At 39.1% G+C, this 16,758-nt stretch overlaps 1 protein-coding gene across 2 annotated transcripts in view; it reads right to left on the bottom strand.

Moving 5' to 3' along the window:
- Positions 1-16,758, bottom strand: part of neurl1aa (neuralized E3 ubiquitin protein ligase 1Aa) — a 112,159-nt gene that overhangs the window by 9,075 nt on the left and 86,326 nt on the right. For both annotated transcript variants that reach the window (XM_017698990.2, XM_017698991.2), the window contains exon 4: positions 7,481-8,182. In XM_017698990.2, coding sequence (XP_017554479.1) covers positions 7,481-8,182 — 702 coding nt within the window. The remainder of the gene's footprint in view (positions 1-7,480; positions 8,183-16,758) is intronic.

Raw genomic sequence — 16,758 nt, 5'->3', positions numbered from 1 at the left:
AAGCTCTATTCAACAACATACAAATCAGTGCATGACAAATGGTTTTTGATTTTGATGCTACCCCAATTAAGCTTTATAAGCACTCAAATAATGTCCAAATATACTTGTGTAATTATATATTAAATAACATAGTAACACAGTTTCATTTACATTCAATTTAAATTCTGTATCGACAGCTTTGTGTCTGTTCCAACGTCAAGAAATGACAAAAATGTGACAGAAAGGTAAATCATGTTCTCTCTTCTGCAAAACTTTGTGCATGAAGACAGCTTTTCACCAAATGCAAATGATAATGATAATAAAATGTCTCCTCTGCTACTTACAGTCACAAGTGTGATATTGATTGAAGGTTTAGAATTAGCACTTCTCGTAGAATTTCTTCCTTTATTTCAATGAGCAGTGAGGGATAAAAATGAATATAAAATTATAACATGCTTTAGTTTTCACCTGCAAAAAAAGCACAGACACTGTCCATCTTCTTCAATGTAAAAAAATATTGTATGCTCTTTACACAGTTTCTTCAGGACAGTGGCTTTCAAATAGAAATACAGACTTTGCAGACAGAATTCTGAATGTCTAATTAATGTTTAATACTATAGTTTGCTTAAGAATTACTGCAGACATCCATCAGTGGAGGATGGTGATTGTATCTGATGTCTAATGCTTTGAACCGTAATGAAAATCGCATAGGATTTTTATTTTATGATATTACTTCAACCAATTTAAACGTTGTGTCTTGCATTAGAAAAAGGATTCAATGTCATTAGTTTTGAAAAATAAAATAAACCTGTTTAAGTGAGTGAACATTAGGGCCGCACAAGATAAGTTACTGCAACCTTTGTTTTTGCTACACTGATATCGCAAAAGGTTGCAATATGCAAATCAGCCCAACATTTTAGCCAAAATAATGTCAACAAATATTTAACCTTGTCCAATTAAGGTGGTTTTAATATATCAAAAGGCATATTGCAATCGCAGAATAGTCACATGGTACCTGGTATACTGACAGTATATTATAGCTGAGAGAGGATACAGTGTACATACTGCTGAAGAACAGCACCATTGCTTTTGTCCACTCTTTTTGCCTGTAATTGGCTTTGTGGCACTGCTTTTTGTAACCCCTTAAGGATTTGCTATGCATTGTAAGGCAGCATGGTAGAGTGTGCTGTGTATAACATTGGCTAGCCAGATGTAATCTCTGAATGCGTGTGGAGGAGGAATTTCATTTAATACCACTCAGACAGAGAGATCCTTATTATTATAGGCCTACATCCTCTCTCTCTCTCTCCCTCTCTCTCTCTCTCACACACACACACACACACACACACACACACACACACACACACACACACACACAGTCTGTCTTTCCCTTACTCGCTCTATACTGCATGTGGTGTTAATATCATATTGAGATGCAGAAGGAAGTGGAGACTTGGCCCACAGGCTCAAATAGATGATGTCGTGTTTAAGAGGCTGTTAAGAACAGATTTGAGTGTCGGTAACTCATGTCATGTACTGGCCTTTAGAGTTCATAAAAAAAAAACCTAAATGCTGGCTGATATGGGGTGAGTCACTACATGTCCATTTCCACCTACTCTGTGTGTGTGTGTGTGTGCGTGTGTATGTATGTAGAAGTTTAATTGTTTATAGCTGAAGGTATAAACCACGTCTTTTTCATTAGTTAGGTTAAGGTTGGAGTTAAACCTTGGATCAGGGTTAGACTAAGAAATGTATTATTACATATAGGCACTTGCATATCATCATAACAAAATCTTGAACTTCTGATAGGGTAGCTTTTTAGGAAAAGAAAAAAAAAATTCTTAACTTCAAACTACAGTATTCTGCAAAAGTCAGAGACCAGCCATCCTTTATTTAAGTTGCACTGAAAGTGCCATTTGTTATGAATTTTTCAGAATCAGGGAAGAAAGAAACAATATATTTAACAGAAAATTACCTAGAAGCTTCAACAACCATTTTTATAAGCTTTAAGTGCTGTTTATCTGATGCTGATAGTTTTTGGTGGTCGACCAGGCCTTGCATGGTTGTTAGGAGTTCAACTCCAGTTCTGGAAACTCCTGTTATTTCACAAATCGTCCTTTGACTTTCTCCCTTCTTATGCAAGTTGATTATTTTATATTTAATGTAACCAGTAATGTCTGGTGTTAAATCACATATGGGCCATTTGAATCACCTCACATTGTGAAAAAACAAGTGTATGTCTCTGGCAGCACTGAGGGGGAAGGATGTGTGTCAGATTCTTATGTTGAGCAAGTAAGACAGATGTGAAAGGACAGACAGTGAGAGTGAGAGACACAGAAAGAAAGAGACAGTGGAAAGAAGGGACATGCTGGAGTGAGTGTAGGTGGTAGAAGTGTTGATTTGAGCGTGAAGGCTCTATGACAGGATGCATAATACATATCCTCTGATTAGCCTCTCCTTTTCACCGTCCCCTTCACCATCACTCCTGCTGTCAGCCTATCAGTACAAACATCAGCAATGTGTATTCCTCACAGCCTCCCATTTATAATACAAGCCTGTGTGGAAATTTTGGTCTAAATATTTAACTGCTTTCTGTTGAGATAATGAAAGCCAGACACACACACACACACACACACACACACACACACACACACACACAGACACACACACACACACACACACACACACACACACACACACACACACACACACACACACACACACACACACACACACACATCACTGCCATCCAGTGGAGAAAATCCACATCTCTAGTTCAACGTTAGATAAGAATCAACAGTAATCCAAAACATTTGTATATTGGTATAATGATAAACTGCAAAGCAATGTTTGGACATTATAATGATAAAAAGTACAAATAATGTACACAATATATTCATAACATAATTGCTTAGCTTTACAGGCCACTGAACTAACAAACTCCAAAGTAGTGCAACAATGAATAAGTATGAAATCTACAGCAATATTTAATTTCCAGTCAAAATGGTCATTAATTACACATTTTTATTCATTTTTTCAAATAAATATTTTCTGGAGAGATTGAATATAAAATGATTTAAATGCACAAAGAAGAGCAAAGTCAAAGAAAATAAGTGAAAACACAAGTTCAAAAATTATCAAAAGACATGGAGAAAATGGGACTCCTTAATAATTGTGCAAGACCCGGTAGACCACCAACACTGTCCCCATCAGATATACAGAACTTAAAGCTTTCATCTTTGTGAGAGAGGAGAAAATCAAACTCTACTGTTATCCACAAAATCCACAAGTGTTTCTGTCCATCCTTCCACTGTGAGAAGACAACTCAGCACTATGAGTCTGAAAGGATGTGTAGCTGTCAAGAAGCTGTTACTAAGAAAAGAGTATAATCAAACAAAACAACAACAACAAAAAAACACTTTACAAATCACACAAAGAAGCTGCTGGTGTTCTCAGAACAATGTACTGACCAACCCAGACCCAGTCTAGACCTCAACATCATTTTTTTGATATTACATTTAGTTGTTGAAGCTCCTGTATAATTGTCTGCTAAATCTATGTTTTCTGTTTTTTCCTGCTGCTAATACCATATATAATGGCCATTTAACTGGATATTAAATAAATGAAGAGTGGCCACCAACTTCTGGTATAAACTGCCATTGGGAATCTGTGGATATCATTTTACTAAACTGTGTTAAATTTACCACGTTTAAATTTACAGTAACAGATGGCCAGTGGAATAACTGTGTCATCATCACCAACATTTCATGCTATTAAGACCCTGGATGAGGTGCTACACTGACAAAGTACCTTCATTAATACTTTAACCTCAGCTTTTATGCTGCAGATTATAGAGTTCTGCAGGTCAGGCTTTGGGTATTCAGCAAAGAAAAATGAAAGTCAACTAAGGCAATTCAATGCTGATCATTCAGCTGTTCAAACCAGCTGATTAAACTCAGTTAAAGAAAAAGACATAGCATGAAGCAGCTCGTTCTCAGTCTCGTCTCTGCTATCTCCTGCATCTCTTTCCAGTGGGGGTTGTTAATATTTTTAGATGCTATTGTCTTTGGCAGGAAAGCAGAGATGACACATCAGGGCTGGCTGACGTTGCTCCGTCGCTTCCTAATTGCAGGCTGGCATAATAAGACAAGTGAGACCGCCCATGTCTTGGGCTATGACGGCTCTGATAAAGATGCTTGCTTCCCATCAATAAGAGCCCAGCCTCCAGAACTGCTGCTGTTGCAAAGCATTTAGGGTTGGCTGCTAGCGATGCAATTGAGAAGCAAGTGCTAATTGATCAGTTGGGGGTCCTGATTGGCAGGGTAATTGCTCTCCTACGTGCACCTGTACTGTGGAAAAAGATGGACAGGAATGGAGTGGACCGTGAGATGGAAAGTGCAACGCAATGGAAACTGCTTAATGACAGGGGAGAAGAAAGAGTATTTTGTAATCTATGTTTTCTACCAGGCCACCTATCAATCACCAAGAAAACAAGTCAAATTTCTGTTTAGGTCATCTTGTAGTTTTCAAGACTCAAACATACTTTTAGCTCCTTATACCTCTGGCTGGGCAGAGCCTCAACTTGGGAGAATGAAACCCTAGTAGTTCCTTAAAACTATGTATCACTCTGTCTGTGTTAGCTAACTTGCTAATGTAGATATGGTGCAACAAACCTTATCTCTATCCCAAACCAATTTTGAAGAAGCAATTTCAACAAGCTAATGAGGCTAGGGAAATAATTAACCATAAGTCTGACCTTAACTCCCACCAACGCTTCAGCTAGCTAGCATAGACAACTTGTTAGCTAGCTGGCTAGCATCCACACAACCAGTGGATTCTTCCAATCAAGCTATGGCTTTGCCCGCCCTGGGTCTTGCAGTTGGGTATTGCTGCTACATTTGGCAACGCCATGATACCAATCAATATTCTTTCTTTTCCTAACCACAGCCACTCAGTAATCTCAACCACCCTGCCCCTAATCCCACCTACAATCCTCAGCAAACAGAAAGGCACAAAAAATAAAGCAAAAAAAAACAAAAAAAAAAAAACACATTTTTTTGTACCTTGGCTCCTACAGAAAGACTGGCCGAATGAGGGGTAAGAAGAGCTCTGGACAGCACGAGAGCATCAAAAGTAAGAGAATGTCATAGAGGAAAAATAAGTGTGAGATGTTCCTGCTTTAAAGCGACGCGCAAGTCGCCCACTCTTCTGCCACCAAGTCCCCTCTGCACAGGACCTTAATGAGAAGGAAAGAGTTGGCACAGTGAAGGGGGAGATGTGGCAGAGCGTAATATACTCTGAGAAACACAGACGTGTGTTGGAGAGCACTCACAGCCCAAACGCAGGTCACAAGATGCCCACACACCCTCCTGTCGCACTTCCTGTTATTAGCCCAGTTTTTTTCTCTCTCTCTCTTTCTCTCCTGCTCTACTTGATGCTTTGTCTGGTGCTTTCTGTCTCCTCTACCTGGTTCATGTACCTGGACTATATATAACTCCTGTGAGTGAAGCAAGGTGTGTGGGTAGCAATCACAGTACATTCAAGTGCATTCAAGTCCTTTAAAGTGAGTAATGAATTCCCAGACGGTACAATAGGGCATTTATATTCATCAGAACTGATTGCAGCTGATGACCATGTCTTTAAAAAACAGAAACCATAAATCTGAGTGTATTATCCCTATCTTATCATGGATCTAGCTGGAGACACACTCAGGGACTTTGTCTCGTTAAAATCAGCACTCAAATAGCTTGCCATAGTGAAATATATCAGCATGTGAATTGGAGCTTTCTATATGCTGCTGTGCTTGTTGTAGAACAGAGTTTACGTTGCTAAGAACACATTACTGATTTGATTAATTAGAGTAACAATAGAAGCAAGAAGTACATTCTTATTCATACGTTTATATGGTCAAAAATTGGTAAATGTGTCCAAAACAGAAACAAAAACGAAATCTCAGAATTTTTGGCTTTAAATATCAAGATAACCACAGCACTGAGAAAATACATTATACACAATTATATAAAAGAGATAAGCAATTAAAATGTAGAAGCATCTGTTTTTTAAACAAAGTATTAAAGTATTAATTGAGAAAACTGACTCTTAATTGTCAAAGGTATAATAAAGAAATCGCATGTGCTTCTGATGATTATTTTATGAATATTAGTGATTGGTCAGATTAATACTTGTTTGGGCTGGTCAGATCTGCGGTGGACCCACAGACAGGGTAAGAATTGTGGAATGGGCCTTAACGGTAAAAACAGCACAATATTTAAACCGAAGGACAGAGTGATCGCAGACTTGCAGATACAATCTGATGCACAGTATCGACTGAAAAGCTTCAGTCCTTGATGTATCTCAGCTGTGTCGTTCCCTTAACAGTTACAGTCAATAAGAGGAATAGAGTGTCTGAATACTCTGCACCTTAATGAAGGTCTGACTGTCTCATCAGTCAAATTATTGAGCCATAAGCCATAGTCAACATGAGTAATGGTAATTCTGCCATTATTGTTCGCGTTTATAAGCTGAGTGCTATGTGTTAGAGCTACTTTCGTTCTGACAGTGAACAAGTACAGTGTGTTTGACCGCACAGGGAGGAGATTGTGTTAGACTAGACTGAGATAATCTCATAAGAGTTTTAACACAGATACATAACAGCAAAGTGGACAACAAGAGTGTCACCTGTATTCTTGGATGAAACCCAACTGTAATCATACGCCAGCGTAAATCCATTATTAGCACTGACGTGGCTTAAACCTATTAGTCTCATTCTCCTTCACACATTTGTTTCTATAACAAAAAGCCACTGAGAAAAACTGCTGCCTAATTTAATGGAATGTTACACTGTGTCAACATATTCATATATTTATCAATCTATACACCAATGTATACACCAATATACACTACAGTTCAAAAGTTTAGAATCAATGTTTTTAAATATGAAATCATTGTATAATGATGCTAACATTCTATAACAACACAATCTGAAACAACAAGTAGGACACTATAAAACAGGAAGCCAATTTAGATGTGTGCAGAATGATAAACAGAACTGTAGATGGTTTTATAGTTATCAAGGGAGCTGTATAAGACTGAAAATTAAAATAAAAAATCCAGAATGCCTGTATTTCACAGGGGATGATCAAATCTTGAGGCAGATAATCTGAGATCAATATATACATAAATAATAGAATAAGTATCATAGAGAAACTTTCCTTTGATCTAAAACTACAACCCTACAACCACTAATTGCATAGTACTGAGAATGAATCTATAATTGTAATGGTTATTGAAATTACAGATTCAAAAGGCTTGTATTTAAAATGGATACTTATACAAATATTTATTTTAGTTCAGTTTATAATATTAAATTATTTTATAGGTTATTAGGTTAGTATTATACATTATTATTATTAGCCTATATATAAAATAATAAAAATTAGTATGACAAGTGATTCCAAACTTTTGATCAGTAGTGTATGAGCTTACCAGCACATCAACCTACCCAGAATCCTCAGCTGTGTGACGGCACCGTGCAGTCCGAAGAACATCCAGAGCGGGCGGGAGTTATCAACGCACACCTGCATCCCAGCGCTTGCTCCGTTATGGCTCAGAATCACCTCACCATCTTGTGTGACCAGAAAGCCCAGTATATCTCCACTCTGCAGCACAGCGGGCACTCTACAGACAGCCCAGAACTCTTTACGGTCCACCAGCGCCTCTGGGTTGTACGGTAAGTCACTGGGGCGCAGCGCGGATGGGTCACAGGATGTGACGCCATAGGAGAGGGAGCCGGACCGGGCCGGACTGGACTTGGTCACTTTGATGAAGATAGTCTCACCGGACCGCAGTGGACGCTCGGTGAACACAAGGGTGCGCTCTTCACGCAGGCCAGCATGTTCGGACCGGGCCACCGTCTGCTCGTCCAGTGTCTTGATATGGGCACCACGGAGTTGGTGGAAGCGCAGGTCGCTCTCCAGAATCGGGGGGAGAAAGGAGGACTGCTGGGAGTTGAGGGAATTCTGGGGGATGGGGCAGGCGGCTGGGGCTGGAGGGAGGCGGAGCCTGGCCTCGTCCTGCTGCAGGTTCAGGTCACACAGGCTGACCGACAGGCGGGAAGCGTCGGCCTCACGGCGCAGCGAGGAGGAGCCTCTGACTGTGGTGAAGGAGCGGGGACGGAGACAGTCTGGTGGGACGATTTCACTGTCTGAGAAGAGGAAGAGGACAACAAGGGTTAAAACAGGAGCAACTTTGGGTTTCCATAATCAAAGCAAAGCAAAACTGGTCATCTATAATGACGTGTTGTTGGATATCTTGTGGAAGTACAATTTGGTTCTTGTGACAGAGGTACTGTAAATACACTGCTGTTCAATGTTTTCAACAACATAAAACCAAATCTTTTGCAGATATGTAAAAGATTCAGTCAGCAGTGTCCAACTTCAGTTTTAATAAAGAAATTCTGGGTGTCCAAACTGATGGACAGAGCTGTAGACCTGAAGATTTTACAATAACTCAGAAAGCTGTACAGCACTGAGGCAGAAGTTCTAGTGAAAAGCAGAATCATGCTAGGTAACAACTATAAATGGAGTATTATAATATCATCACAGTCCAAAGAAAAACAAGTACAGTGCTGTGAAAAAGTATCTGATTTCTTCTCTTTTTGTTAATTTGTCACTTAAATGTTACTGAAATGTTCAGATTAGCCAATCATATATTAATATAAGATGAAGACAACACAAATAAAGACAAAACGCAACTTTTAAATGATCTTCCATGTCCTTATCTTCTTATGAGATAAATGTTCTTATGGGGGAATGCAGTGTTAACTTTATGCCTGATGTAACGGGACCCATGTTTTCCACCTTTGACTCATTAGTCCACAGACTATTATACCAAAAGTTTTGGGGGTCATCTAGATGTATTTTGGCAAATGCGAGACAAGGCTCTGTGTTCTTTTTGGTCAGTATTGCTTTGCACCTTGCTAATGTCTTATTGTGGAATCATGTACATTGACCTTAACTGAGGCAAGTGAGGCCTGCAGTTCTTTATATGTTTGTCTGGGTTCTTTTGGGACCTACTGTATGAGTTGTCAGTGTGCTCTTGGTGAAATTTTGGTTGGTCAGCCACTCTTGGGAAGGCTCTCAGTGTGGTTTGCTGGAGTCCCAGAGCCTTAGCAATCGCTTTGGAGTATACCAGTCTAGAACAGGATATATTGACTTTGTTTCACATCTGTATTAGAATATCTTTAGAAAGTGGCGTCATTTGCTGCCTTTTGACACCTTCTAGCCTGTTTCACATTGTCAGACAGGTTCTATTTATGTGATGTTTAGGTTCAGCAGCTCTGGCAGTAATCATGCCTGGGTGTGGATAGTAAAATTGAACCCAATAGTCAATTGAATTTGGTTAACTGGTTGATGTAGTAGCTAAGGGGGCAATTACTTTTTATGTAGGGCCAGGTAGGGCTGAACAGCATTTTTCCTTGAATAAATAAAATCATCATTTACAAACAGTATTAAAAGTATTAAAAAGTAACAGTATTAAAAAGTAGTCTGAAGATCTAAATCACTCAAGTGTGACAAATGTGCAAAAATAGAAGAAATTGGGAAGGTGCAAATACATTTTCACAGCACTGTATCTCCAAAATGTCAACTTTACAGGAGAAGGCAAAATGATATCAACTTTTAATGTAAGTTGAGGTAAAGAGGTTTTATTACGTTCCTTTTAGTTCATTCATTATGAAATTTTTTGCACACTTAAATAGCAGCTGGCATACTCAGCTTATGTAGATGTTAATGAATGCGAAAACGGAGAAGCTTGGCAAAAGACATTTGAAAAGCTGCTGTTGAAATCTCAATACAAACTATGGTTCTAAATACTGGACAGTGATTCATGTAATGATCCTAACCTATTTACCACAACCTCTTAATGGTTGTTTTTATGAGATTTATCAGTGGTTTCGACAACTATAATTCAGTTTAATTGCATTAGATTTAGCCACTAGCCTCTTGTCAAGAATCTTGATGTTGTCCTAAATATAATCCGCAGTCCTATTTTAAAATGTTTGTGTAACTAATCTAATGAATAGATGTTTTCCAAAATGGCTGCCAGGGAGTATCACTTTACATTCTCTTCTTTTTATATCAGTTGCTGCTTAGAATAGTATACTACTGCATTCAGTGTAATGGTGGCTAGTGTAACGTAGCGCTGCGCCAAACACTCTTTCCTATACTCCTGAAACGCTAGCATATCAAATAGTAGTACAGTTATCCAACGTATGCACTCTCATAGACGTCCGGATGCGTATCTGATAGCCTGGCTGGATAGTGTTTTGTTTTTAGCCTTCATCTGCACATTCAAAGACTGTTGGACACCCACTGAAAATAACAGCGCTAAATGTAGTTCACTGCTGTTCATCAACTAGCCTCAATTAGTGCCTTAGCCTAAGAGTGTTGCTGACAGTGACCCTGCCTGACATCCTCTCCCCTTATACAGACAAGGAGAAAGGAAGAAGTGAATGAGGACTGATTTCAGAGAGAATGAAAGAACGATACGGGGGAACGAAGGAAGATGTACCTAGCAGAAAATAAGATAGAGTGGTAGAGAAATTTATGTCAGAGGGAGACCCATGCTTGCAGCCTTCTTTAAGAAGAGTGGCTCTGCCTTCCTCTCTCTTTCTCTCTCTCTCCATATCAGCAATGGCCCAGAAAGGCAATTGGTTTAGCTCTGACCCCAGATAAACCCTCTTAGCCTCAATTACTCCTTGAGAGACAGAGAGCACAGCAAAGAGAGCAGGAGTGAAACCATACTTCCTATAGGGTTTTAAGATAATGACAGCTATGCCTAGTCAGCACATGTAGTCTCTGCAGCACCCCTAGTTTCCATTCTACTGGTGGAATGGAAATTGACCCAAATACTTTATCATGTATTATTCACATAATCAAAGAAAATATTTTCCCACAACTCTTATCAGATAAACCAGAACTCTGTTGGGTCTCTGATTGTACAATGTTGTGATTCAGTGTTGTGCTGCTAGTGAGCAATGATGGGTGAAAGGCAAGGAGTGAAAACCCCCTTCTGTGAAAACAATTCATACCTCTTTGCAAGACAACTACTACTCTACTTCCAGTTTTGTAAATGATAAACATTTCATTATATTCTGCTCAGTTTAATCAATGGGCCTCCAAGGTGAACATTGCATTTTATGGCTATTGTGAAAAAGGGTTAAACAAAGGCCAAACCAGACAGAACAACTCAAAACAATGATTTGAGTAAATGATGATTGCTTAGAAAAAGATTGAATGCATCCTGAAATCTCACATTTCACTGTGATTTGATTTGATTCAGTTTGAAAAGTAGATATTTAAACAACAGACCATGGGTACTGAGAGAGAACTTTCTTCAGGCCAAAAATATACATTTATTACATAACATTTTTATAATTGATTATAATTAATCATAACCCTCTGATGCATTTTTACAACCCTATTAAACACAAACCCAGACACTACACTCACTCATTCTTTCTCATGTGTCTGCCAGGATGGACAGTCTGTTTAGATAATCACAACATCTACATGCTGCTTGTTAAGGAGATTATCTGGGCACAGATACAGACAATACACCTGCTTTGTGTTGCCTTTCATTTCTCCTGTCATTTAGGGTCAGTCGGAAACTTTAACCCAAACCCGTCCATCTCATTCAGGATAGAGAGAGACGGCATAATATAAGACTTTGAAATTCAGTACTTTAAAAACGGTCCATTTGGCAGACAGTGCTTAGTATCCAAGGTCTCTGCTTACTGCTGCCAAATGACTCTCTGAACACATCTTCACGACAAGGGTGGATCTGAGGATATTTCACACGGTCGCCCACACACACAAACAGACTGATATCCATTCCTTTCCACTCCCATACAAACTAACAGCACAGGCCCTTCCTAGATGTCAAGTAGTGTTTAGCGCTAATTGTTACCACTAAAAAGAGAATGCTGTGCCATTAACTGTGTGGAAAGAATAAATCTAATTGCCCTAACTGAGCTTTTAAAGAAAGACAAATGACTGGAAGGTTGTTGGTGTATTGGAAGGAGACAATTGTTAAATTGTTCAATTGTAAAAGTGTTAAGTACTCCTAAAAGGAGCATGGGGATAGCCCTCAAGCACAAAGCGCTAACACGACTAGCAGTGCGGCTTATTAAAGTTGTGCCTTTTAGCTTCAAACAGAAATCAAGAGAGAAGGAGGCAGATATTCCCCTGATATGTGAGCTGCAGTCATTTTCTGGCAGGAGAGCAGAGAGAAAGGCATTTTTAGATGAAAGCAATTAGAAAAAGGCCCTTATCAAAAATGATGTGTGGCAGCCCACACACTCTGTCCCTTTCCTCATCAGGTTCTCAGGCATGCAAGTTTCTCACACATACAGTGCCCTCCATATCGACACCCCTGGTAAACATGAGCAAAACAGTCTGTACAAAATTCTTTATAGCTTATACTTGGGATCTTTTATTCAAAATATTAATACAAATCTAACTTTTATTTATGCTATAATGATTAAAAGAAAAAAATAATAATCATGAAATAAATATTGTTCGCAAATATATATGTTCCACAATTGTTGGCACCCCTACCATTTCTTAAGAGTGAAACCTAACTGAAGCATTCATATCAATTTCATTTCATATTTTATGTTTTAAATTTCACTGGAGCGATTTAGAATACTTAAATTGGTTTAAATGAGAGGTCACACATAGACCAGATTCAAACAGGAAATGACAGCAAGAAAATCACTAATTGTTAACTAAAACATTTCCTCTATTACAGCAATAATTAAGAAGCAACTGGAGATGTTAAGACTCTGCTGGGAAGACGACGTATGTTTACACTGACCCCAGACACAGTGAGGAGGAGGGCTTGAGTGGCCAAAGATTCTCCAAGGATTACAGCTGAGGGAACTGCATACATTAGAAAGGTCTTGGAATCAGAACGTCTCTCAAACTACAATAAGACCCCACCTACATAACCACAAGTTGTTTGGGAGGGTTGCCAGATGAAAGCCTCTGCTGTCAAGGACCAACAAACTCAAGCGCCTACAGTTTGCCAGACGTTACTGGAGCTTTCAGTAGGACCAAGTTCTATTCACCAAAGAAAGCCATGCAGAAATGTACCTCATCCCCACTATGAAGTATGGTGGAGGACCTGTGATGTTTTTCTTCTAATATCCCTGGACAACTTGTTCAGATACATGGTTTCATGAACTCCATCAAGTACCAGCAGATATTCAATCAACTGCTTCAGCCAAGAAGCTTAAACTGGGCCATAGTTTGGATCTTCCAGCAGGACAATGAGCCAAAGCAGACCTCAAAATCAACACATGGTTGACTGACCACAGAATCAAGGTTTTGCCATCAACACCCCAGTCCCCTTACCTAAACCCCATAAAAAACCTCTGGGATGAGCTGAAGAGGACAGTCCACAGCATACACCTCAGAATCTGAAAGATCTGGAGAGGTTCTGCATGTTGGAATGATCTCAGATCTTTTGCTTTGCGTTGAGTTGTTAAGGAAGGCTGCACAAAGTATTAAATGAAGGGGTGCCAACAATTGTGGCACACACATATTTGAGAAAAAATTATTTCATGATAGATTTTATATTTTATATTTCAAATAAAGGTTGTTTTTAATATTTTGAATGAAAAGCATGGTTTTACAGCCTGCTTTGCTTATGTTCACCAGGGTTGCGCCAATTATCCTTTCATGTATTCAATTTCCAGTCAGTCTGACTTGCTTCAGATCTGAAAAAAATCCACTGTGTGAGAAGATGATTCAACACTGAAAGGACAGTGGTCAAAAGGAGCCATTAATGAGAAAATTAAGAAAAAGATTTGTACTAGAACAATAAAACAGCATCACTAAATGCATTTGGGATTACTTGGATTGGGAGAAACAGAAAATGCAACCAACTTCTAAGACTGAATTTTGGAGGTGTGAAGATTTCTTTGAAGAACTGAAATATATATATATATATATATATATATTTTTTTTTTTTTTTTTTTTTTTTTTAAACATTTTTTATCATACAATTCCCCTTCAAAGCTGCAATGTGTTAGCTTGCTACTGTACAACCTCTCTTTGTTCTTGCTCAGTGGTTTGCTATGCTAATTTTGTAATGCAATGTAATGGTTAAACTGCGGTTACCTTACATTTTCATACCATCATATCATTACTATATGTCCCTATAATAAAAGGTCTTTGCACACTCCCATAGCTTCCTATGGATAGTTAGCTCGCTATTATTACTATACAATCTCTCTTTAGATTAGTGAAATTTGTTACGCTACTTTTTAAGCATGTTAGTAAGTACATCCTCTTCCCAATCAGACCATCACTGCTTTCAAGTGTTTTTCAGTCTATTCCCACATTCTATATGATTAAGGGAACTCAGAGATGACATCAGCAGAACAGGATGCTTGTACACGGATGCTAGGCTAGGGCTGTAACAGTAAAGCAAGGCCTTAAATTGGATTAGACCAAGCCTGGAGGCTCCATGCTGCCTTATCCTGCTGTGGACAACCACAGAGAAGGAGAATCAGGTTTGGACAGAGACGACACGTGGAAAGGGGGGGTGGTGTGGTTGGAGGGATGCGGGAGGAAAAGAAAAAAGAGAGGATTAGAAAGATGGGAATGGCAAGGCTGTTAAATAAAGAGCAGGGGTGTTGACCCATTTAATATTAATGAAAGCTGTGCACACACTGCTGCATAATTAAATTATCTTTATGTGGGTCGAGATGTAAAAAACATAGATTACATTGCGGTCTTCCTTTCTATGTCTTTCTCTCCCTGTCTCTTCCCTCGTTCTCTCCCTTCTTGGAGTCAAGACTGTTCAACTGATAGCAGCACTGATGAGCTTGAAGCACGCGCCCACACACAAGTACATATTTTATAGTCTGTTGCTTAACCATGACCTAAGAACTGTTCCAACCAACACAGGCAAACACACAGTGATTTAAACCGTTTACAGCTGGAAGCCACTGGCCATAGGCTACTTATACAGAGTCAAACCATGACAGCCTGCAATACAGAAAACAAGGTGTGGTTTTATTGCTATTGGGACATTCAGTGCCTTAGTCATTCAGTGCCTCTCAGCTGACCAAGCTTGCTAACTGTGACCATCATTTAACAAAGAATCACAGATCTCACTTTTATATCAATAACTATAAAATTCAAGTGAATTAACCTCGTAAACGCCAGACCCATTATTCCGTTCAGAGCCCATATTAGAGCAAATCAAGCGTTTGTAGTTGGTTTTTTGTTTGTTTGTTTTTTTTTATAAAAAAAAGTCCATATATGGAAACTTAACTGCAAAAATGACCCATTTTGATTTTTTTTTGTCCTGAAAACTAATATGTTTACACATATCCACGCATTTGTCCTACAGCCGTTTACCTCCTTCCATTCATGCTATAGGGCTGCAACTTTAAAATATTTTCATTTTATACACAAAAAGTATTATTAGAATAAGGAAAGCTAAAGACAGGTGTTTCACTTTAATGATTCAAGATGATTTTTAAAAAGGTAATTACTATTCATCATCATTATTATTATTTATTCATAAAAATGCTACATGGTAATGGAAGAACACTCGATTGGGTGAATCCGTCCAATCTGGCAACCCTGACCAGGTTGTGTACACTGCTTCATTGGGTCAGTGATGAGCAGTGCAGAAGAGCTAATTAACAACACTGTCTTAAAAATCCAGTGCAGTTTTAAGGTGTATCTTTCTGCTCTGGATGGACAGCTGTCTCAGCAGCACTGTCAGTTATTCTTGGAAATAAATGCAGTGGAGAGCAGGCTAGCTTGACATACAAAGGAAACGTGTGTAGACAGCATTGGGTGATTATAACCAACATGAATTCCTTTTTGAATGAGCCACAAAAATAAGGCAGCCAATCAGAACAGAGCTCATTTACGCATATTAGTCTGAAAGGCACAGTAACAAAAACAACCGGTTTAATAATAAAAGATAAGCAAAAGTTGGGAAATGGTCATGTAAAAACTGATTGGTTTATAATACACAAGATACACTGATCAGACATGACGTTATGACCACCTCCTTGTTTCTATGCTCATTGTCCATTTTATCAGCTCCGCTTAGTATACAGGTGCATTTTGTAGGTCTACATTTACAGACGGTCGTCCATCTGTTTCTCTGCATACTTTGTTAACCCTCTTTTACCTTGTTCTAAAGTGGTCAGGACCCCCATGGACCCTCACAGAGCTGGTACTATTTGGTTGGTGGATCATTCTCAGCACTGCAGTGACACTGACGTGATGGTGGTGTGTTAGTGTGTTGTGCTGGTACAAGTCGATCAGAAGTGCTGCTGGAGTTTTTAAACACCTCAGTGTCACTGCTGGACAATGTTATGCCTAATCAGTGTATGTGCCTGGTAACTACTATGACACTAATACACAAACTACAAGAGTGAAGAATAAGACTGTGGATTTATTAAGCTGATAATATGTTTATTTTTAAGTAAAACAATGAGTAGAAGTCACTTCTTTGTTCTTGGCCAAGCTGGCTTTGTGTGATTTCAGAGTGGGGAGCCAGAATGGAGGGATGAAGGGGTAGGAGGAAAGGAGAGAAAGATGAGAGAAGAGGAGGGTGCCTATATCTAGACGAGTGCAACTGACGCCAGCTGCTGCCCCTCTAATTATCCCGCACCTGCTCGGCCGCCAATCGCCCCCTTTCCCTTTGTCTCATTGGCCCCTTTCACGCAAGGCCCGCCGTAGCTGT

Source organism: Pygocentrus nattereri, chromosome 12 (genome assembly GCF_015220715.1).
Source record: "Pygocentrus nattereri isolate fPygNat1 chromosome 12, fPygNat1.pri, whole genome shotgun sequence".
In the NCBI taxonomy this organism is placed as follows: domain Eukaryota; kingdom Metazoa; phylum Chordata; class Actinopteri; order Characiformes; family Serrasalmidae; genus Pygocentrus; species Pygocentrus nattereri.
Note: the sequence above shows the minus strand (reverse complement) of the source record. Positions and strands in the feature narration are given on the sequence as shown.